This window comes from Elephas maximus, chromosome 5, assembly GCF_024166365.1.
Source record: "Elephas maximus indicus isolate mEleMax1 chromosome 5, mEleMax1 primary haplotype, whole genome shotgun sequence".
Lineage (NCBI taxonomy): Eukaryota > Metazoa > Chordata > Mammalia > Proboscidea > Elephantidae > Elephas > Elephas maximus.
The window spans coordinates 66617450-66642332 of record NC_064823.1 but is presented as its reverse complement, the minus strand read 5'-3'; the positions used below and the strand labels follow the sequence as shown (position 1 = coordinate 66642332).

At 39.6% G+C, this 24883-nt stretch overlaps 1 protein-coding gene across 7 annotated transcripts in view; it reads right to left on the bottom strand.

The window, feature by feature from the left end:
- Positions 1-2076: 2076 nt before the first annotated feature.
- Positions 2077-24883, bottom strand: part of FAM13A (family with sequence similarity 13 member A) — a 339988-nt gene continuing 317181 nt past the window's right edge. For all 7 annotated transcript variants that reach the window (XM_049885727.1, XM_049885728.1, XM_049885729.1 and 4 more), the window contains 5 exons: positions 21786-21881; positions 19805-19888; positions 10346-10542; positions 9653-9754; positions 2077-7012 (listed from right to left, as the gene is read on the bottom strand). In XM_049885727.1, the coding sequence (XP_049741684.1) occupies positions 6886-7012; positions 9653-9754; positions 10346-10542; positions 19805-19888; positions 21786-21881 (606 nt within the window). In that variant the 3' untranslated portion in view covers positions 2077-6885. The remainder of the gene's footprint in view (positions 7013-9652; positions 9755-10345; positions 10543-19804; positions 19889-21785; positions 21882-24883) is intronic.

Genomic DNA, 24883 nt, shown 5'->3' with positions numbered 1-24883 from the left:
CTTAACAATTTTACCAGATCTTTTCTAAGGAATGCTGTCACCTTATACCTACTATAATTTTTGAAAAAGTTTTTGTTGTGCTTTAAGTGAAAGTTTACAAATCAAGTCAGTCTCTCATGCAAAAATTTATACACACCTTGCTATATACTCCTAATTGCTCTCCCCCTAGTGGGACAGCACACTCCTTCCCTCTGTTCTCTCTTTTTGTGTCCATTTGGCCAGCTCCTGACCCCCTCCGCCCTCCCATCTCCCCTTCGGACAGGAGATGCCAACATAGTCTCCTGTGTCTACTCGATCCAAGAAGCTCACTCTTTACCAGTTATCATTTACTATTCCATTGACCAGTCCAATCCCTGTCTGAAGAGTTGGCTTTGGGACTGGTTCCTGTCTTGGGCTAACTGAAGGTCTGGGAAACATGACCGCTGGGGTCCTTCTAGTCTCACACCATTAAGTCTGGTCTTTTTATGAGAATTTGGGGTCTGCATCCCACTGCTCTCCTGCTCCCTCAGGGGTTCTCTGTTGTGTTCCCTGTCAGGGGAGTCATCGGTTGTAGCCAGGCACCATCCAGTTCTTCTGGTCTCAGGTTGATGTAGTCTCTTGTTTATGTGGCCCTTTCTGTCTCTTGGGCTCATAAGTACTCTGTGTCCTTGGTGTTCTTCATTCTTTGCCCTAGGTGGGTTGAGACCAACTGATGCATCTTAGATGGCCGCTTGCTAGCATTTAAGACCCCAGACACCACTCTCCAAAGTGGGATGCAGAATGTTTTCTTAATAGATTTCATTACGCCAATTGACTTAGATGTCCCCTGAAACCATGGCCCCCAAACCCCTGCCCTTGCTACCCTGGCCTTTGAAGCGTACAGTTTATTCAGGAAACTGCTTTTGGTTTAGTCCACTTGTGCTGACCTCTTCTGTGTGTTGTCTGTTCCTTCACCTAAAATAGTTCTTATCCATTTCATTTTTGACAACTTCCAATTTTCCTAGGTTCATACTTCATACATTCCACGCTGTGATTATCAATGGAAATTTGCAGCTGCTTCTTCTCATTTTGAGTTGTGCCACATCAGCAAATGAAGGTCTCAAAAGCTTGACTCCATCCACATCATTAAGGTTGACTCTACTTTGAGGAGGCAGCTCTTCCCCAGCCCTTTTGAGTGCCTTCCAACTGGGGGGGGGGGGTTCATCTTGTGCATGTGGCCAAACAATGTTCTGCCACTATCATAAGGTTTCCACTGGGTAAATCTTTTCAGAAGTAGACTGCCGGGTCCTTCTTTCTAGTCTGTCTTAGCCTGGAAGCTCAGCTGAAACCTGTCTGCCATGGGTGACCCTGCTGGTATTTGAACACCAGTGGCATAGCTTCCAGCACCATAGCAACAAGTGAGCCCCCACAGTATGACAAACCACAGACTCATGGGCGTAATATAAATATGTATAAAAAAACCCACTGCCATCGAGTCGATTCCAACTCATAGTGACCCTATAGGGCAGAGTAGAACTACCCCATAGAGTTCCCAAGGAATGCCTGGCGGATTCGTTATGTATACAGGTTCAGTTTATTTTTGATGTTTACTTTCATCACTTGGTATACAAGTAACATGCAGTTTACAGAATTCCTGCATGGCTAACCACCACAGAGCTGCAGTTTTCTTGTCTGTAAGAAGGTACGTGAGGGCTGATACTGCACAACTCACCGGGCTGGTGCGAGGCTTGAGGGAGCACCTGGCACGTACTTATCACTATGCCTGGTATTATGAAGGCTACACAAAGGCTGGGGCACTCTCTTCACACCACTTAAATGTGCTCTTTCTTCTGAGTCAGTGTTTCAGTGGCTTTATTAGCTTCAGAATAGTAAAAGACTAATGTTATTTATCTGCGATGGTTTTATAGACTTTGGAAGTATACTTAAATTTTTAAATTTACTTTGATTCATTTGTTTCTACGAATTGTTTTAAAAGCAGCTGAATATAGAACACAGACACTCTTTTCTAGGTACAACCTCAGGTAAGCCTAGCTTGTACCCAGTTTCCTTCACCTTCCAGTGCCCTCCTGGAGACAGAGCAACAAAAACATCCACAGTTAAAAATATTTTATTTTCCTTAAATTTACACAAAATACAGTCATGTACAAAAAAATGTGCACATTTCTCAATTTACATTTTAAAAAAGGACAACGGCAATTTCAAATACTTTCTACTTATATGTCATGTAAACATTGTTCTGGGCCCATGTTATCGACTAAAATTTTATCTCTTCTGAAACAGAGATGTACGTGACTTACAGTTGCTTTCAGTTTGAGAATTAGGTTTGTCAAACCGATTTCTCAAGCCATGAACGTGACCATGGCTGGCCTGATTCTAGGCAAAAATGAAATTCTTTCTAGACATGACTACGACTTCATAGCAACAGAAGTTGTAACTGCACCTGGTTTCCATGTTACATACACATCTGTGTAACTGTTAAGTCTGAGCTTGACCTGTATACATCACACACGGAGTTGCCATCAGTTGGAATTGACTCGATGGCAATGGTTTTTTTGTTTGCTTGTTTATTATGAAGGATCATTTGTGGCAGCATACAGATACGCGTGGAGGCACAGTCTCCTTTTGGGAAAGGCACCCATGTCACAGTGCAGTGCCAGACGCATGTATTAATCTTGTTTGGGGCTTGCCATGTTGGTCACCATTTGAAGAGGTGCCCATATGCACAATTTAAATACATAAAAATTTGAAAATATGTTTAGCTGGTCTGTTGACAAAATGTACTCTTTAGCCTGAGGGGCAAGTGGGGGGAAATAAAAGAAGGGAGTTTATAAAGGAAAAGGAAAGGAAAGCACATTCTGGGTTCTGTCAAATACATGGTCTTCAGAGAAAACACTGCTTCAACATGTTAGTTTTGTTTTCTCTCTCTCCTATGATTTAACCGAGTGGATAATGAACAAGAACAGAGCAAAGGTGTTGATCTTGGCTCAGAAACCATCTCTCCCTACCTAGGTAAACAAACAAAAAACCCAGGAAGCAGTGGATCAGGAAGAACCTCTCTTGAAAGCAAAATAGAATTTAGACTACAGCTTGCTTTTCACAAAGCAGGTAATAATAGAGTTTTAACTCTAGAAATACCATCAAATGAGTAAGGTGTTATTACTTTTAAGAAAAATGGCATCTTCATGATTATAACCCAAATCTTAAAAAAAAATGAATCAACAAACTTTAAACTTTGGTTTTCATGTAAATCTGTGGTAAGTTCTGGACACTGGGCCCAATTCTATTGGGAATTAGGCAGCCCCCAGACAGAATCAACTCCAGTGACATCATGGCCACCCTTTCCTGCTGAAACCTAAATATTCATCTTACCAGGAATTCCAGGCTCAACCACGTTAGCAAATGCTCAGCCATCAGAGAGGCTCTAAGACTGAGGGCCCCAGGGCATCTCGGTGCAATATTTATGACAAAAGCACAGCCCTGAGCCATTTGTCCTGGGCCAGAAATGCCACAGCTAGGAGCAGACACACCCTGCAAGACGCTCTTTCACAGCCTCGCAAGCATTGCATCAGGAAACAAAGCAAGAATTATCCTGATGGTACAAATAGAGGCACTGGCTGATCCCTACCTTGGCAACGAAGAATAATCTTTTGACTTCCAATCAGCAATGAAAGAGACATATAGGAAATCTTATCTAATTATTAGTTCACAATGCATTATAAAAACCAAAAAAAACAAACCCAGTGCCGTCGAGTCGATTCCGACTCATAGCGACCCTATAGGACAGGGTAGAACTGCCCCAGAGACTTTCCAAGGAGCGCCTAGACGATTTGAACTGCCGACCCTTTGGTTAGCAGCCGTAGCACAAAACCACTACGCCACCACGGTTTCCCAATGCGTTATAGCTAGCATTTAAAAACAATGAATTCAGTTCTTCAATTTGAAATTTGGTCTTTCATGAGAATTTTCACCTAGTATGGGAGCTTTCTTCTACCAGCACAGGACAGACTTTTGCTGTCTTGAGAAACTTCTAAGCAGGCCCTTACACTAAATCTTGCACATGCATGTCTTAGAAAGTGACACCCTAAGTGAACGATCCAAAGATGAAACGCAGTAATTATATCATCCTTAATATAAACATCTATTCCAATGTTTACTCCGAGTGGGTACAATAAAAGCAAGTGCCTGTGGAAATTACAAGCCTTTGCCATCTCTTAATTCTTAAAATCATACAATCAAGTGTATTCACGCTTAACCTTTACTTATCATTGTTATTAAATAACCCTTAACGTTTATTTTGTTGGCATGTGCTAATAAACACACATATTCCCAAGAGAGCAAAGGAAAACCCCAGTCCAAAGTATTCTGTGTGAAGCCAATTAAGAAACTTGCCTCCAGTATCTCGAGGTCTTAGGCAGCAGCCATGGTTGCCGTGGAAACAAATTTGCCTTGGCATTTCCAACTGAGCCAGAAGCTATTGAGCAACATGTCTTCAAACAGAACCTAGTGTAAACAGACTGCCCGCCCCCCAACCTGGGCTCCATTCTATGAAGTATACAGATGATTAAAAATTACAAAGGAAGACAGAACAATCCATACACGATTTATTTCACTATAACTGGGTGTTTTCTTTTATTCAATCATATAAATTTGAATGGGGATTCCTGAATATATCCTTTTAGTTAATTTACCTTTGGCAGAAACAACAGATTTCAAAACATTTAGTAATTGGTTTCTCCTACTACCTTAAAAAAAAAAAATCCCGCAGCATAATTTTCAAAACAATATTCTTAAACAGATGTGCTTTGAGAGTTAACTGGTAATGACTTGATTTACAATATAGCTTATTTAAGATAACAATTACTTCAAGAGGAAAGACTAGACATGTATCTCTTTTTAAAAAATACAATTTTTGGTCATGTGTGATTCACGTTCAGATTTCAAAAATAGAAAACGTCCTAAAGTGCATCATTTTATTTATAATATAACTCCTTGAAATTATAACGATCTGCAATGTAAACAGTAGAGCAAAGAATACCAAACTATATTTTCATGTACATTTAAATGTGTGGGCTTACGTACCGTCTTTAAGCGTGTGCATTATTAACACCAGGGCACTTCCAACACAGGGCTCATGCTTCTACATGATTATGTTCAAATGCAAACTTAAAGGCATTCTTTTTCCCCTAGACTTAAACAATTTTCAACTAACAGAGGAAAGCTGCCACCTCACTTCAGCAATGGAAAATGGTGCTGTAAATCCAACCTGACCACAGAGTTTCTTAAGAACCCATTTTGAAACTGACAACTTGTCAGTACAGTTTTAGGTTTTCTTTCTCTTTTCTTCTTTTTATTTGGAAAAAAGAAAAAAAATACACTTAACGAGGGTAACTCTCAAGATACATAGGAGGGCATCCCTGATGTTCCACACTCATCCTGCAACATTATCTTCAAAAGGCAGGACCTGCTGAAACACAGCTACCACGTGTAGACACCTACGCTGGGACCCCGAATGGACACGCTGGACCAGAACCCACCTTCTTCAGTGTATACACAAAAGGTTAAAAAGTAGCAACAGATCACAAAGCAATGCTAACACACTGAAGAGATGATTTGGTGTCTTAAATCCCCTGGTCCCCCCCAAAATGTCTAATATAGACAGCTTTGTAGTACAGTCTTTGAAAAAATTATCATAATTGGCCATTTACCATTCTTTCTTCTCTTTATGAATATTCAGCATCATCTTGAATATAGTGTAATTTAGATTTTACTGCCTTGGGCTGAGCTCTGAGGACTTATTTGCCCTTCAGTTTGGGGATTTTTAGTGCAGGGTTGCTTTTTTTCTTAAGTTCTGTAAGTACTCAGGAGGCTGAGAACTTAGGCTCCCTCTCTCCCATGATCCTCTACACTTAGGCTAAGAATTAAGCAAGACCGTTTATGTTTGGATAGTGTCAAAATGAAACCGGGCCCTAAAAAGGTTGGCCTTGCTTAGTGTTTGATGTTAAATGTCTTTTAAACATCTGAGGCTGATGAGTGCAGTCAATGTTAAGGAAAGAATTTGCCAGGCTCTTCACCCTGTTTCCTGATTTAAAATCAATCATTATACAGCTGTTACTATAATCCCTCTGTCTGTTGCAGATAATCCAGTTCTAGTCAGGGACCAAAGTTTTTTGTCAGCTGAGGGCATCCTGAATAAACACACCATCGAATAAATGATTGCATTGCATTCTGGGCAGATGCAGCTTCCATCTACTGAGAGCGGAAGAGGAAAAACAGCAAATTCACACCAGTGGGAAAGGCGCAGCTCTGTGTGTAAAGGTTACTAGAATGGCCAAGGCAGCAAACAGGGGTCTCCAATGCAGGTCCACACTTAATGCGTCCAATGAGAATACAAACCTCCATGGCAAGTTCGCTGTACAAAACGAAGTCCTGAGCTTGTTTTGATCACAGTTAGACAGAGAATGGTCTCATGTTTCCCAGTTCTCCAGGGAAAGAACAGTGTATATTCTCTGCAGATAAGTGTCTAAATGTAGTGATTCATCACCGGTAGTGTTAGTAAAGCTTTCACTACAGTGTTGTGTGTGTGTCTGCATGTGTGTGTGTGTGTGTGTGCGCGCGTGCATGCAGGAATCTTGATTTTCTCATTACAAAATTCCTAAGTCAGGTCAAGTTGCCTTTTCCCATCTAGGCAGTCTCTCAGGCAGGCAATGCAAACAGGAGCCGGTCCCAGTGGCATGGAGGCAGAAGGGCAGCATGCTTCGCAGGTCCAGGAAAGCCTTCCTTGTACTCTCCAATCCCAGCTCCAAGGTTGCCTTCCAGTTTCTACAGAGCTGCTATTTACCAGTGGAGGCAGCTGGTAATTCACCCTGCATCTGCTTGGCCACCTTTGCCAGGGCTGGGGCTGCCTCCTTACATGGATTTGGAAGCAGTGTCTCTCTTGCTGATGAGCACCTCCAAAAGCCTGAGTTTTGCCTTTATGTGCTTGTATTCGTTGTATTCTTCAGCCATAGGAGTGCGGTCTTCCTTCTGGACATTTCTAGTGGAAACAAAGGACAAAAGGGCAGAAGATCATTTTCTGTCTTTTTTAGACAATACTTTTCAACAGGTGAATTATCATCAGGGAACTTTGCAATTCATCACCCTTCAGAATCAGTGTTGCCAAACGTCACTTGGTATCAAGACTACAGCTGGATTGACAAGCAGTGAAAGATAACTTTCCCCAGAAGATACCATGTGACTGGGTTTCTATGTAGTTAATTTGACACTTTGTAGAATGATATGAAGGGCTAAGAAATGTGGAACTTTTCTCCCTCTGCTCTTAAGTATGAGTTCACATTAAGCATTTCCATATATTGAAATCTTTTATTCATCATTATAACTCAGTGCTTTTTCATTTTCACATATTTCATCTAATGAACCATTAAATTTCTAATGAGCAATTAGTATACCCACAATTTATACATTTTTAAAAAAGAGATAGCTGACACTCCTCATTATTATAAAATTAGTCTTGAAATTCAGCAGTTGTATCACATAATACTAGTAAGTTTTGCCCTCATAGTTTACTAAGCAATTTTCTATGTATACTTTTTATATGAACCCCACTCATAGCGACCCTATAGGACAGAGTAAACTGCTCCACAGGGTTTCCAAGGAGCAGCTAGTGGATTTGAACTGCTGACCTTTTGGTTAGCAGCCACGTTCTTAACCACTATGCCACCAGTGGTCCTTTATATGAACAATTATTAACTGAGGGTCAAGCACTGTGCTAAGCATGTTATATACATGATCTAACATAACCCTTACAACAACGTGATATTTATTTCCCAATATTCTACACAAGATTCCCACCAGGACTGGAAGTCAGGTGGACTCATTGCAAAGCAACTGCTGTTAACCAGTACACAGTCCTGTGTCTCATTTCACTTTAAAATGCAAAAGTCAAACATTCTTATTGTTAAGGAGGAAATATGGGAAAGGTTTATTTAATTTGTTCAATGAACTAAACATAAATGGATTTTATTTGTGCCCTGCCTTGTTCTGGGAAAGAATTCTAGGTGGTTTTTCAGTAGGAGGCAGTGATAGGAACAGCAGATTAGGAATGCAAATATCTGGTGCCTAGTCCTCCTTGTGCTCTTTGTCCTCGTTGTGCTCTGAGGGGTTTCATTCTGCTCAGACATGGAGTACCATATTTTTACACAAATAACATGCACCTTCTACATTTGTTTGCCAATCAATCACTGCCCCCCCCCCCCCCCGCCGTGAGGTATTTGCATAAGTGCACGATGCTGCTGTAAAAAAAGTAGCCTAGGGTGTTTACGAAAATACCTTGTGGGGGGAGCGAGCAGTTGGCAAACAAATGTAGGAGGCCTGCGTTATTTGTGTAAAATAAGATAATGGAACCGTATTATATGATATCTTTAGGCCCTTCCAGTTCCAAATATTTATGAGAATACCACCTATCAATTATACTTTCTTAAAAATTTTTTATACTTTTTCATAAAACTTGAGCTGGTTACATAATTAGATGTTGCTCGTGTATAGAATATCTATACATGATGTGACTATAATTATATGAAAAAAAGAAACAGACACAAACCAAAAATACGCTTACAAAAAGATTGGGAGGAAACATACCAAAACATTAATCATGGCTTGTCTCTGGATATTACTTCTTTGGGTATTATAATTATTTTCTCTTCCTTACCTGCTTATTTATGTTTTCTAAATATTCCATAATGTGTAGGAAAAGAAAAACAAACATTTAGGTATAAAATCATATATAAATCTTTTGAAAGTCATTGTAGGACAGATCTAAATAAGAAATTCTAAAAATAAATTTATACAATTGAAATAAACTGGAATTTAATGCACTTTAAATGCCAAAGTTAATTTTTATGGTGCATTTATTTCCCAATATTTTCCAGAAGTATAAAAGAGGACTTGAAAGAAACTATATTGACATAGTTTACACAATTTGGATTAAAATAAAATCAATTCAAAATGATAAAACTTAACTCTAATTCAAGAGGTACAAATCTGCTTCCTGTTCTATCCCTGGGCTTATGATGTGGTTTTGAGTACAGCATTCTGTGCAGTCACTTGCAAACACGGAATACTATTTACTTCTCAGCATAATGATATATGAGGATGATTAAATTATACCGTAAAACTCACTTGAGAAAGGCAACCTATCAACCAGATGGACTCACTGCTTCTCATATATGTCTCTCATTCAAACTTGGCACCTATCATCTTTGCTTTTAAAATAAGCTTAACAACTAGCAATACTTAAAGTCCCCTTTCCTTATCTCTCCCTCTAATTTTTGAAAGAAAAAAAAAAAAAAAAAACCCCAAAAAACCAACAGTGCTGTCAATTGGAGACTCAGCTTCAAGTTTTTCGTTTTAGGTTAAAATTTGACGTGACAGGTTAGTTTTAAAGTTGTTAGCTGAATCTGCATCAGTCTTGGACAGTATCCAAGGAGCATTTCTTCCTGAAGGATGGCAGAGGCCTCATCATTTCACAGGACATCTCTAAGTGTTCCTGGGCACACACCCCTGGACTGAGCTGCAGGGAAGCTGCAGAGCAGTGCCCATTTTGGAGGTATTCCACAGATCTGATAGGAGAGAAAGGGGATGGGTGTGCACAGGGGAAGATGGGAAGCAAACACACTACCTTCCATTCTGTCTGAAAAAGTTGTCTTCAAAATCACGAAGTTTCTTTCTAATTCTTTTCTTTTCTTCTCTCATTTCCTGAAGGTGTTCCAGGAGTTCAGGTCTAATAGGGCAGAAAATGTCAAGAGAATTGTATTAAATCTAAAATGTTATAAATGTAATGAATGTGCAACTCAATGGGGTTGTGGAGAAAGGGGGAAACAGGTAAATGCAAAAATGCTGAGGGAAACTTTAGGGTCAGCAGAATGGATGTTTTCTATCTCTTGAAACCCCAAATGGCTGACAATAAAAATGGCTTCCACAGGCTCCTGCTACTTAGGAATTCTTAAGGCTTATGAAATCCCATGGCGCTTTGTCATACTTTGCTTTGCGAGAAAGAGATGACATCTGTGCTCAATGTGTGTTAAATTATGAGCTGTGGAGTACAGAATCACGAAATGCCATTTATAGAGACCTTCTGGTTGTTTAAGTAAGATCTCAAAAGCTCCCTCAAGTAATATAGGATGAGCAAATAAAAAACATTGAGCCAGGAAATTAAAAAAAAAAAAATTTATCCACATAAACAACCTCAGGTAATTCACTTGTATTTTTGTCAGCTAGCTTATTTAAACACAAAGGCTAAAAATAAAATTGAAGAAAGCTCTTTTCACTGGAACAGTTCAACACTGACAACAACAACAACGAAATGACATACATTGATGCAGCATGGAGATTGGAAAGCCCTGTGTCCTGGCTGCACTTTGATGGCATTATATCATCCATTGGGGATATAAACCCATCAGCATCATCTTCAAGTTGGTCCAGAAAGCAACGTGCACTGAAATCAGTTTTCAGGGTGACTGTGAAGTCTGGCTTTGTGTTGGTATCGTCTTCTGAGCCCTCCTCTTCTTCCTGGAGATACACAGCAATCTCAATAAAAATCTGGTTATTTTTTCTGGCACTCTTTCATTTCGAGCATCATTTAACAATCATCTATAATTATCCAGACATCGTATAAATGTATGTTTCTAGTTTCTTCTATATTTATACTCACTAACACATTTGGTGCATTATGGATATATTATTGAATATTTACATGTACCATTTAAATAATACACACACTAAACACACCCACTCAATAGGAATGGAGACTATAAAACATGTGTTCACAACATTTAGCTTATGGCACTATTAACACTTGTCAAGGCTGAGAGTAGGAAGAAACAACCATCAGAACTTTATATCCTAAATCAAATGAGCCAAAAAAGCCTATAAATTTCCAGTTCTGTGACAACACAACTCTGTGACAGCACTTAACAAAATCCATCACCACCAATCAGTGTCTTAAAGGCTCTATTACTTGTGTACCTCAAAATATCTCTTATTGAGCTATAAGCATTTTCAGAAATAGTCTTTCTAAAATATATTATTATAGATAAAAGTATATATTATAAATATTTCTAAAATACTTTATGGTTGCTTGAAGCACAAAATTTTAGGAAGCTTTTGGGAAGATTAAAACATATAATTTATCTTCTCATTATTGGGATCACAAAATTCATAATCTTTTTCAAGGAACTTCCAAGGGTCACAACTGTATCTTTCAGCATTCAGGCTTCTAAGAAAAGTATGATATTCTCCATCTGCTCTGATGATAATGCAAACAGAAAAACAATGAAGTCAAACTAATTCTTAGTGCCAATTTGAAGCAATGTAAAGTCTAAGGAATAAATAACATCAGAGATTGAAAGAATTTGAACGGAGTCATTTACTGCCAAATGTACAGTCAGACCAGAAGAGAATATGTTAATATCTTGAAAATTTAATAAATTGGTTAGGAATACAGCTACATGAGCAACAGACAGTACAGCATCAGTTGTTACAATAAAATCTAGCAGCTTCAAAGCCAAGGCAGTAAATCAATCTCAGGAGGCAGGAGTAGTCAACCAGCAAGTCAAGCCCAAGTTTGCAAACTGCATGTGGTAGATTTTCTTATCGTAAATTTTGGTATGTTTGTAATGGTGTCTCTGGAAAGAAATAATGTGAACAAACAAAACTAAAAAAGGATTATGTGACTACAGTGTAAGTCTCATTAAGAAGACGTGAAAATAAAACTGGCAAAAGCTAGGTGGCTTTTCCAAATTCTCTTAGCTCCAGATCTTCAATCTCTTTGCTTGGTCCATGGAAGTCGATATCTCATTAATAATTTTTTATATTGAAATTATTAAAATTTACATAGGGTAAAAATGACTTTTAAATTAATAATTCTTTACAATAAAGTTGCTCTTTTTTGGGAGCAGTAACAATTCCTATCTATGGAGTGTTCATAAGAATTAACTGAAATAACACGTGTAAAGTACCTAATAAGGTACCCGACACACAGGGAGTACAAATAAGTGCCCAGGCTTTCCCGTCCTTGGATGAGGAAGATAAGATAGAACTACCTGATTATAAACTCAGTGGAAGCAGGGATTTGGGATTGTTGGTTCACTACTGACCCCAGAGCTTGACTGATGTCTGCATATGGTATGTGCTCAATGACAGCTTCTTAAACAGTCTAGCAAGTCTGTTTTAAAAGATAAATACAAATAACTATTATTGTTGTTGTTGTTAGGTGCCATTGAGTCAGCTCCGGCTCAGAGAGACCCTATGCACAACAGAACGAAACACTGCCCAGTCCTGCGCCATCCTTACAATCATTGTTATGCTCGAGCCCACTGTTGCAGCCACTATGTCAATCCACCTCATTGAGGGTCTTCCTCTTTTCCACTGATGCTGTACTTTGCCAAGCATGATGTCCTTCTCCAGAAACTGATCCCTCCTGACAACATGTCCAAAGTATGTAAGACGCAGTCTCGCCATCCTTGCTTCTAAGGAGCATTCTGGTTGTACTTCTTCTAAAACCCACCCAGTGCCGCCGAGTTGATTCCGACTCATAGCATAGTACTTCCTCTAAGACTGATTTATTTGTTCTTCTGGCAGTCCACGGTATATTCAATATTCTTCCCCAACACCACACTTCAAAGGCATCAATTCTTCTTCAATCTTCCCTATTCATTGTCCAGCTTTCACATGCATATGATGTGACTGAAAATACCATGGCTTGGGTCAGGTGCACCTTAGTCTTCAAGGTGACATCTTTGCTCTTCAACACTTTAAAGAGGTCCTTTGCAGCAGATTTACCCAATGCAACGCGTCTTTTGATTTCCTGACTGCTGCTTCCATGGGTGTTGATTGTAGATGCGAGTAAAATAAAATCCTTGACAACCTCAATCTTTTCCCTGTTTATCATGATGTTGCTCACTGGTCCAGTTGTGAGGATTTTTGTTTTCTTTATGTTGAGGTGCAATCCATACTGAAGGCTCTGGTCTTTGATCTTCATAATAAGTGCTTCAAGTCCTCTTCACTTTCAGCAAGCAAGGTTGTGTCATCTGCATAACGCAGGTTGTTAATGAGTCTTCCACCAATCCTGATGCCCAGTTCTTCTTCATATAGTCCAGCTTCTCAGATTATTTGCTCAGCATACAGATTGAACAGGTATGGTGAAAGGATACAACCCTAATGCACACCTTTCCTGACTTTAAACCAATCAGTGTCACCTTGTTCTGTTCAAACAACTCTGTCTTGATCTATGTAAAGTTTCCTCATGAGCACAATTAAGTGCTCTGGAATTCCCACTCTTTGCAATGTTATCCATAATTTGTTATGATCCACTCAGTCGAATGCCTTTTCATAGTCAATAAAACACAGGTAAACATCCTTCTGGTATTCTCTGCTTTCAGCCAGGATCCATCTGACATCAGCAATGATATCCCTGGTTCCACATCCTCTTCTGAAACCGGCCTGAATTTCTGGCAGTTCCCTGTCGATATATTGCTGCAGCCGTTTTTGAACGATCTTCAGTAAAATTTTGCTTGCGTGTGATATTAATGATATTGTTCTATAATTTCCACATTTGGTTGGATCGCCTTTCTTGGGAATAGGCATAAATATGGATCTCTTCCAGTCAGTTGGCCAGGAAGTTGTCTTCCATATTTCTTGGCATAGACGAGTGAGTACCTCCAGTGCTGCATCCGTTTGTTGAAACATCTCAATTGATATTCCATCAATTCCTGGAGCCTTGTTTTTCGCCAATGCCTTGAGAGCAGCTTGGACTTCTTCCTTCAGTACCATCAGTTCCTGGTCATATGCTACCTCTTGAAGTGGTTGAGCATTGACTAATTCTTTTTGGTATAATGCCTGTGTATTCCTTCCATCTTCTTTTGATGCTTCCTGCATCATTTAATATATTCCCCACAGAATCCCTCACTACTGCAACTTGAAGCTTGAATTTTTTCTTCAGTTCTTTCAGCTTGAGAAACACTGAGCGTGCTCTTCTCTTTTGGTTTCCAGCTCCAGCTCTTTGCACGTGTCATTATAATACTTTACTTTGTCTTCTTGAGCTGCCCTTTGAAATCTTCAGTTCTTTTACTTCATCAATTCTTCCTTTTGCTTTAGCAGCTCGACGTTCAAGAGCAAGTTTCAGAGTCTCCTCCAACATCCATCTTGGTCTTTTCTTTCTTTCCTGTCTTTTCAATGACCTCTTGCTTTCTTCACGTATGATGTCCTTGATGTCATTCCACATCTTGTCCGGTTTTCGGTCACCAGTGTTCAATGCGTCAAATCTATTCTTGAGATGGTCTCTAAATTCGGGTGGGATATACTCAAGGTCATATTTTGGCTATCGTGGACTTGCTCTGATTTTCTTCAGTTTCAGCTTGAACTTGCACATGAGCATTTGATGGTCTGTTCCACAGTCGGCCCCTGGCCTTGTTCTGACTGATGATATTGAGCTTTTCCATCTTCTCTTTCCACAGGTGTAGTCAATTTGATTTCTGTGTGTTCCATCTGGCGAGGTCCATGTGTACAGTCGCTGTTTATGTTGGTGAAAGAAGGTATTTGCAATGAAGAAGTCGTTGGCCTTGCAAAATTCTATCATTCCATCTCTGGCATTGTTTCTATCACCAAGGCCATATTTTCCAACTACTGATCCTCCTTCTTTGTTTCCAACTTTCGCATTCCAATCGCCAGTAATTATCAATGCATCTTGATTGCATGTTCGATCAATTTCAGACTGTAGCAGCTGATAAAAATCTTTTATTTCTTCATCTTTGGCCCTAGTGGTTGGTGCATAAATTTGAATAATAGTCGTATTAACTGGTCTTCCTTGTAGGCTTATGGATATTATCCTATCACTGACAGCGTTGTACTTCAGGATAGGTCTTGAAATGTTCTTTTTGACGGTGAATGCAACACCATTCCTCTTCAAGTTATCATTCCCAGCATAGTAGACGATATGATTATCCGATTCAAAATGGCCAATACCAGTCCATTTCAGCGCACTAATGCGTAAGATATTGATGTTTATGCGTTCCATTTCATTTTTGATGATTTCTAATTTTCCTAGATTCATACTTTGTATATTCCAGGTTCTGATTATTAATGGATATTTGCAGCTGTTTCTTCTCATTTTGAGTTGTGCCACATCAGCAAATGAAGGTTCCGAAAGCTTTACTCCATCCACGTCATTAAGGTCAGCTCTACTTTGAGGAGGCAGCTCTTCCCCAGTCATGTTTTGAGTGCCTTCCAACCTGGGGGGCTCCTCTTCCAGCACTATATCAGACAGTGTTCCGCTGCTATTCATAAGGTTTTCACTGGCTAATGCTTTTCAGGAGTAGGTTGCCGGGTCCTTCTTCCTAGTCTGTATTTGTCTGGAAGCTCAGCTGAAACCTGTCCTCCATGGGTGACCCTGCTGGTATCCGAATACTGGTGGCATAGCTTACAGCATCACAGCAACACTCAAGCCCCCATGGTAAGACAAACTGACAGAGAGTATTAAAGCCTAAGACAGGTCAGAAATAAAGTTACAGAGAAGCACCTAGCCACCCTTAATGAAGTCAGGTATTTCAGTCTTACCAAATTATCCCCCAGGGTCCTGAGAGAACTTAAAAAATGTGAACCATGCCATGCACATAGTGAGCACTCAGTGTTCTCTGAGATGAAGCTAAACAAAACTACTCTCAGTAACCTCTGAAAATCATGGGGAAAAAAATCTAAATAGATGGATCTTCAAATTTTAAGACCATCAGGTTGTTGTGAATATTGGGTATATTCTAGAAGGAATTAATACATAGATAATGTATGAGTAACAGGAGAAAAAAAAAAATCAGTGATCAACGATGACTAGTGCTGGTTCCTTAAAAGCAAGTCATGAAGACTAACCATTTTTCCTTTTAGACAGGATTGCTGGAATAGCTGGATTTCAGTAAGGAGAGAGGTGGGCCAAATCAACAAAAGGAAAGCTGACTGCCCAATTCTATGCAAAATGATGATGCAATGGTGATGTAAGCCTGGAGGGTAGCCTGTATCAGGCTCCTCATCTGACCCTGCCTTACTCAGTATCTTACCATTCACTTGGATAAAGACGTAAAAGGAATATTCACAAGATATGTAAATAATACAAATAGGTAGGGACATTTGGTATGGTAGAATACAAAACTTACATGTAATCTATCTCACAAGGCTGAAATAAGTAAAAAAAAAAAAAATTAGAAAACTGAAGGGCCTATAGTTGGGCAGGGGGAGGGGGTAGGAACTAGATACATAGACAATAAGCTATCGATGGAAAAGGAAACAGGTTGCACAAGACCATAGCTCAGCGTGAGCCAACAATGAGACATGGCCCTGGACCAGTGGTTCTTTACTGGGGACAATTTTACCCCTTAGGAGACATTTGGCAATGTTTTGGAGACATTTTTGGTTCTCACGACTGCATTGGGGAGGTGCTATTGGCATCTAGCAGGCAGAGGCCAGGGATGCCGGTAAATATCCTACAATCCACAAGGCAGCCCACCACAACAAAGAACTATCTGGCCTCAAATGTCAACAGTGTTGAGGTTGAGATGCCTTACCCTAGTGATTAAAATGAACTTACGATACACTGAGAGTTACATAGTCATGGATTCGTAGAACTGAAAGGGCCTTCGTTGTTCAGATCAAGGTCAGGCCTAGTCCTGTGGTCCACTATCCTGGTTAAATCATTTCTAGAAAATGCCCAGTTCTGGATTTCAGTTTTCAAGAGGGGCACACATAAACTGGTGTGTGTGTGAAAGGCCTGAAACCCATAACGCATGAGGAAGAGTAAGGAGAACTTGGAAAAAAGATTTGTACAGGGCATGGGTAGGAGTAGGCACGGCAGGTGACTATAAATATATGACATCCTTTCAGGGTAGAAGCAGTTTGCTTATTCCTTTTTGCTCCAGAAGTCAAAATTAAGCCCATTAAGTATAAAGTAATAAATTAACAAAACTATGGATATTATAATTTTCACTAATTGTGATATATATATTTATTGAAGTTATTATATATTCTTGAATTATAAAATATATAAGTGTATTATATTTTATCACTTAAAATTATAAAATGATATAAGTTTTTAGCTATTATTGAAGCCCAGCCCACGTAATGAGCTTTTTCACTCTCCCTACGAACTTTTCAAGCTGAGGATGAAGTCTTTTCTTATGGACAGTGTCTCCATTCCGACAGAGAAGTTTTAGAAGAGAGTCTTGGATTAGACAGGAGAATTGGCTATTTACTAATAAAAAACCAAACCAAACCCACTGCCCTTGAGTTGATTCCGACTCATAGCGACCCTACAGGACAGAGTAGAACTGTCCGATAAGAGTTTCCAAGGAGCGCCTGGCGGATTCGAACTGCCGACCTCTTGGTTAGCATTTAACCACTATGCCACCAGGGTTTTTAAAAGATTTAATAATAGCTGATTCCTTCACATAAGCATTTAAAACCAGGGATGGTTTATAAAGAAAATAATTAAAATCTTCTTATCTGTACACACACCAAATTCTGAATTGTATCAGGATTGCCAAGAATTAGTACAATCCAAATACATGTTAATGAGTCTGGCCAATTGTAAGAAAGTGAAACAAAAGACATTACTATTTACAAAAGCAATGTAATCACTGCAAAATTATCTGAAATTCTGACCATTATGTGGTCCAGTATGAAAGCCACGGCCAAAACATACTTGTGAAAAAACAAACTAAGCCAAAGAATAAACACTGGAAGAATGTCCCCTTTTAAAAAGAGCACTGTTAATATTTCTTCAATACGTTTAATGAGGCGATTATTAAGTATCATATTTTAAAGTGTTAAAGAACACATTTTTATCTAGTAACAGTTCTATGGCATGCTCCTAACAGTAACAGGCTAAATTTCATACACACCATTGGCCACATTTGTTCCATCACAGTGGTTTAATTTTTGTGTTGTCTTCTTTCATTAACATCAAGGCTTATTGTTAGAAAATAGCTCTGAATTTTTACGAAATAATATAGCATACTGGCCCGAATATTTCAATACTAAGTTTAGAGCATTTTCATAAAATAAGTTTTTTTAAAAAAATACACATAGTGAGCATCATCCTTGCCTAATACCTTAAAATAAGGCAGACGAAGTATTTGTGATGACTAAGAAGAAAAGGAATGGAGTAATAAATATGAGAGATTTTGTAGCTTATGGCACTTTACCACAATTATAATGACAAGAATCAGGCAAGAAAATGGAGAGGTTCTCAACTGATGTCTCTCAGTGGGAATAAAAAAACCCTCGATACTGTCGAGTCCATTCCAACTCACAGCGACCTCATAGGACAGAGTAGAACTGCCCCATAGGGTTTCCAAGGAGTGTCTGGGGGATTTGAACTGCTGACCTTTTGGTTTAGCACTTGTAGCTCTTAACCACTATGCTACCAGGGTTTCCCTTGGTGGGAAAGAGGCCCCATATTCTGAAATAATCATTTTTTAACTACAGTAAATAAATAACTACCCAGCCAACTCGGAATTATCAGAGAAGAATGACAAACTAAACTCTTAAAACTCACTCTAGCTTTGGATTTAACTCCCCCTTAGGACTTCAAACAACTGCTAAAAAACAAAAACACTGATTTTAAAAACAACGACTGGCTGATTTTTCACCTCTGGAGTCCTGTATAAGGCAGTCCAGTTTCTTCAGTTCTCTGAAGAAAACAAAATGAAAGAGGCTGATCCTAGTGCAGACCAATTAGGTCCCTATAGAGAAACACTCTGGTCTGTGGCCACAGATTACATGTTCCATTGTAGCCAAAGTAGCCAAGGGCTAAAGGGATTATCTATACAAAATCCTTAATTACTGCTGGGAAAAAAATCAGAGCATATGTTCTAGTGTCTGCCGGTCATAAGCACCATATTCACAGATAAACAGAGGATTATAAAATTAGTACTGAGGAGTAAATGTGCCAGAGTAAGGCAAGAGGGGGGAAGAACAGGTGTAATTTCACCAACAAATGTGTCAGAGAGAACTAAAATATTTGTCTATAAAATTATACTTTTTCATTGTGTGTGTGACATATATATCTATGTACATGTATATATATATCTATATACACGTCCACACACACACATATATATACCCGTTGCTATCAAGTCGATTCCGACTCATAGCAACACTACAGAACAGAGCAGAACTGCTCCACAGGGTTTCCAAGGCTGTAAATCTCTATGGAAGCACACTGCCACATCTTTCTCCTGAGAAATGGCTGGTGGGTTCTAACCACCGACCGTTTGGTTAAGCACTTAACAGCACTTAGTCAAACACTTAACAGGCTTGGAAACCCTATTGTGTTGCTATGAGTCAGAATTGTCTCAAAAGCAGCGGATGGGATATATATATTGCTTCTGTTAATTTTGATTTTTTCTATAAACTCAGTAAATTTTTTTTTTTTTAGTTTCCTAATGAGCTAATTTAACCAAATTTTGGAATAAAGAAAACCCATTCCCCAAATGGGTTAATTATAAAACATCAGTGTGAAAAAAGCAAACAAAATAATGATCTCTGAAGCAATGTAAAAACAAACAACAAAAACAAAAAAAAAGAAGGGGAATGAAATGAAAATAATATAAATCAATAGGAACTGTTCAAAGTTGGTTATACGCAGCTACTGATCTTGAGACACTACAAGAAGCCGTCACCAAAGGGCCCAATTACGACCTGTTTCCATTCACATGAGGGAGGGAGGAAGGAAGGAACTTAGGCAGATTTAGCAATGGCTTTTTTTTTTTTAGCAGCTGGAGGTCTTCACCTTTATCTCCTTGAAGAAGGAAGCAGTTTCGCCCTCGATAATTGGCTGCAGCAAAGGGCTTCTCCGCTTGCTGGAGGGGGAACCCTGTAACAGGCGTTAACAAGTAGGTTACACTGTGAATCCCTTCCCTTTTTCCTCAGCTCTCTCTGCCTCCTCTGACCTCACCAGTGTTTTATACCATCTTTTAAGTGAATACTCTAGCCCCTCCCTAAAATATGCCCAGGAAAATCTGAAACAATCAAAGTTCTTTTCTAAGCTGCTGTTTCAGTTCAAAGCCCACACAGAAACTAAGGAGTATGTATTAGCACAAGAACAGCACATCAGTACCTTCACCATACACTGTGAAAAAACCTGTAGAGAAACACCTGCCTCCCACCCTCTTTCTTCCCCAATCACAAGTAACTACAAGAACACTTTAACTATAATAAACTGAGAATAATGTAAGCTGATCAAGCAACTCAAAGGTTATCTGATTTTGAACTGCTGACCCTTTGGTTAGCAGCCATAGCTCTTAACCACTGTACCACGAGGGTTCCTTTAAGAACACAAGGGCTCCTAACTGGAGAATGAAAAAGATTCCTTAAAGTGCTTAGCTTCTAATCAAAAGGTCAGCAGTTTGACCCCACGAGCTGCTCCAGGGAGAAAGATATGGTAGTCTGCTTCCGTAAAGATTTACAGCCTTGGAAGCCCTATGTGGGGCATGCTCTGTCCTATAGGGTTGCAATGAGTCAGAATTGACTCAATGGCAGTGGGAATTTGTTAGTTTACTTATTAATTTATTCTGAAGGAAATTTTTGGAAGAGTTGCCTTCTTCAAATATACTTGCTTGAGGTCTCTGGACCCTCCCTCATTCATAAAAACAAGTACATGATTACAAGAAATAAAAATACCATATTTTAGGCTTAGAAATAAGGAAGGGCTAGGTAAAAGCAGCAGCTAAAATGGATATGCATCTCAATAAAGGTGAAGTTGTATCTATTTATTAAAAACTGTAAAAGCCAGCAAAAGAAGTTCCAAGGCCCCTGGAGATGAGAGCACTGAAACAGGCAAATAATTTCCCAAGAGATGGTCAGGATGTTAACAGCCTGCTCATAAACCAGGGAGTGGAAAGGCCCAGGCTGATAAGTGATGACAGCACGCTGGCCAGAGCCTGAAACGCTATGCCAGAGCTGTAGGCAGGTTGCTGCTGCTTACTTTCAACAAAATAAAAACATAGGGGTCCCAGACCAGCTCTGTATGAGGCTGGTGGCCACTAAGAACAACTTCGCAATTATTAGATTCCCTTCCTTTTCTTTCCATTCCCTATACTTCTCCACATCCTCGAAGAAGAAGATGGGTATCTCTCTCTTGAATTTCTTAGTGGCTTTTCTTCCTTGATACGCTTCACATGGGGGTTATCCCTCTCTTGGAGGGGAGAGATGATTATTTATTAACAGAGGGCCCTTAGAATCAGAGAGGCATTCTTTGGAGTGGGAGAAGCCTGTAAATTACGGCCCCTGTACCCTTAGTGGAAACCCTGGTGGTGTAGTGGTTAGGTGCTAACCAAAAAGTAAGCAGTTGGAACCCACCAGGTGCTCCTTGGAAACTCTATGGGGCAGTTCTACTCTGTCCCATAGGGTCACCATGAGTCGGAATCAACTCGATGGCAACAGGTTTGGTTTGGTTTTGGTACTCTTGGTGTTCTGTTTTTGAGGAGAGGGTGAGGGGCTTGGTCTAATATATTTCAGGTGGATGTATACAGCCAATGTATGACTCCCAAAAGGGAAAAAAATCCTTTCAGTTTCAGATTTGCTCATTTTCGGCAAATACTGCCTCAGGAGTCTTTGGTAAGTTCTTCATTCCTCAAGCTTGTGGGCCATAGAAATCAATGGCTGGTTCAACTATGATAGCCTATTCTTTAATGAGAAAGCAGGTTAGGGCCTATTAATACATCCAGGGCACATTCAACCAGGTAGTGAACAACAAAAAGTATTGTACTCACAATGATGGGTATGGTGTTGACTCGGGACAGGATCTGTTTGACCAGCCTGTACCGGTCATATAGCGGCTTCATCACCTGACGTTCATTCTTTGTTACCTGAAAAGCAAGAACAAGAGAGCTGAGAGGACTGCTCACAGTGCTCAAGCTTCCAGCTATGGGGCCTTGTGGTCCCAGAGAGAATACAGATGATTCAACTTAAGTCTTGCCATTCTTCCAATATTTATTTAATCTGACAGCATTATTTTGTCAATAAATATTTAAAATATCTACTTTAGCCACGAGATCGCTGGAAATCACTCCATCAGCAGTATTGCTTTTTCAAAAACAAAACTATGATCATTACTAGACCCCTACTTAAAACTACTCCAGGTTCAGAATTCCAAGACTATTATCTTCTGGTTCCGGGAAAGGAGAATGTGTGTATTTCTATTATAATCCTTATCCTGCAGTTCTGTAATCAATTAATTTACATGTCTTTCTACCTCATGAAATTGTTGTATACTTAACGACGGGATTCTGGAAAACAGTATGTATTCAAGGAACATTTGATGACTGAATAAATGGATTGGCTCATCTCTGTATTCTAAAATCTGGCACAGGGTTCAACAATTTTTGCTGAACTAAAGGACTGATTCCACAGGCAGTGGGGAGAAATCATGTCCAACTTCCTGGGGCAGTATTTAAAGCCGTTCATGGCCCTTGTCTAGCAAACCAACCTCATTATCTGCTGCTACTACTCTTCTTCATCATACTCAGGCTTTAGAAACAACAAACAAACTAGGCAGTTTCTTAGCTACTGGCCTCGTTCCTTCTGCTCTGGAATGGTCTCGTCTTTACTCTTTGGGCAAATTTCAGATCAAGAGCTTCTCCCCTGTGAAGCTTTCCTCCAACATCCCACATTCTGGAACACTTACTCATTCTGTCTTCTGTGTCACCACTGTCCCCTGTGAACACCTTGCAATTTCACTGACACTTTTACATTATATAAGTATTTGTTGACACACTTGTCTCCTCCTTTAGACTGTAAGCCCTTTGAGAGCAGGAGTCTATGTTTTTGTATCCCTAGTAGCTATTTCAGTGCCTGATATAATGGAAATATTCTATAAATATTTCTGAAATGACTGAGTGGATATTTCAAGCATAAATCCATCATTACCACCACCATCACCAGTTGCTGTTGACCACGACTCATGGCAATCCCATTTGTGTCAGAGTAGTACTGTGCTGAATAGGCAGATAGGCCTAACTCACAAATGAGCGTCTATTTCCGTTAGTTATTTAAATGGGGAATGAGAGGAAGTATCTTTGCTTTAAGTTTGCTGTTTGTCTCCTGCATTTTATTCCCATTCCACACATAACAAAGCAGGAGATACAGAGGTTAAAAAAAAAAAGAGGGCAAATAGCACTGGCTTTGGCCATTTTTCTTATAGGCCTTTTGGGCTCTCAACTTTGAAGGCACAACCTTAGATTATGTACAAGTGGATTGCCATTGGCTGCCTTTTGTATTTGCCTGCCCCCATGTGTCTGTTTGTTGTACTGTGGGGGCTTGGGTGTTGCTGTGATGCTGCAAACTATGCCACTGGTATTCAAATACCAGCAGAGTCACCCATGCAGACAGGTTTCAGCTGAGCTTCTAGACTAAGACAGACCTGGAAGGATGGCCCAGCAGTTTACTTCTGAAAAGAATTAGCCAGTGAATAGCAGTGGAACATTGTCTGATACAGTGCTGGAAAATGAGCCCCCCAGGTTGGAAGGCACTCAAAATATGACTGGGGAAGAGCTGCCTCCTCAAAGTAGAGTTGACCTTAATGACACGGATGGAGTCAAGTTTTGGGGACCTTCATTTGCTGATGTGGCATGACTCAAAACGAGAAGGAACAGCTGAAAACATCCATTAATAATCAGAATGTGGAATATACGAAGTATGAATCTAGGAAAATCGGAAATCATCAAAAATGAAATGAACGCATAAACATCAATATCCTAGGCATTAGTGAGCTGAAATGGACTGGTATTGGCCATTTTGAATCGGACAATCACATGGTCTACTATGCCTGGAATGACAAATTGAAGAGGAATGGCATTGCACTCATTGTCAAAAAAAAAAACATTTCCAGATCCATCCTGAAGTACAATGAGTCTTCCTCCAATCCCGATGCCCTGTTCTTCTTCATAGAGTCCAGCTTCTCAAATTATTTGCTCAGCATACAGATTGAATATGTACGGTGAAAGGATATAACCCTGATATACACTTTTTCTGATTTTAAACCACGCAGTATCCCCTTGTTCTGTTCGAACGACTGCCTCTTGATCTATGTACAGGTTCCTCATGAGCACGATTAAGTGTTCTGGAATTCCCATTCTTTGCAGTGTTATCCATAATTTGTTATGATCCACACAGTCCTGTACCTTTGCATAGTCAATAAAACACAGGTAAACATCTTTCTGGTATTCTCTGCTTTCAGCTAGGATCCATCTGACATTAGCAATGATATCCCTGGTTCTACATCCTCTTCTGAATTTGGCTTGAATTTCTGGCAATTCTCTGTTGATATACTCCTGGAGCTGCTTTTGAATGATCTTGGCAAAATTTTATTTGCATGTGATAGTAACGATACTGTTCAATAATTTCTTCATTCGGTGGGATCACCCTTCTTGGGAATAGGCATAAATACACATCTCTTCTAGTCAGCTGGCTAGGTAGCTGTCTTCTAAATTTCTTGGCATAGACAAATGAGTACTTCCAGTGCTGCATCGATTTGTTCAAACATCTCAATTGTTATTTTGTCAATTCCTGGAGCCTTGTTTTTTTCCCAATGCCTTTAGTGCAGGTTGGATTTCTTCCTTCAGTACCATTGGTTCCTGCTCATATGGTACGTCCTGAAATGGCTGAATGCTGACCAATTCTTTTTGGTATAGTGACTCTGTGTATTCTTTTCATCTTCTTTTGATGGTCTATTATACCAGGAATGACAACTTGAAGAGGAATGGCATTGCATTCTTCATCAAAAAGAACATTTCAAGATCTATCCTGAAGTACAATGCTGTCAGTGATAGGATAATATCCATATGCCTACAAGGAAGACCAGTTAATATGA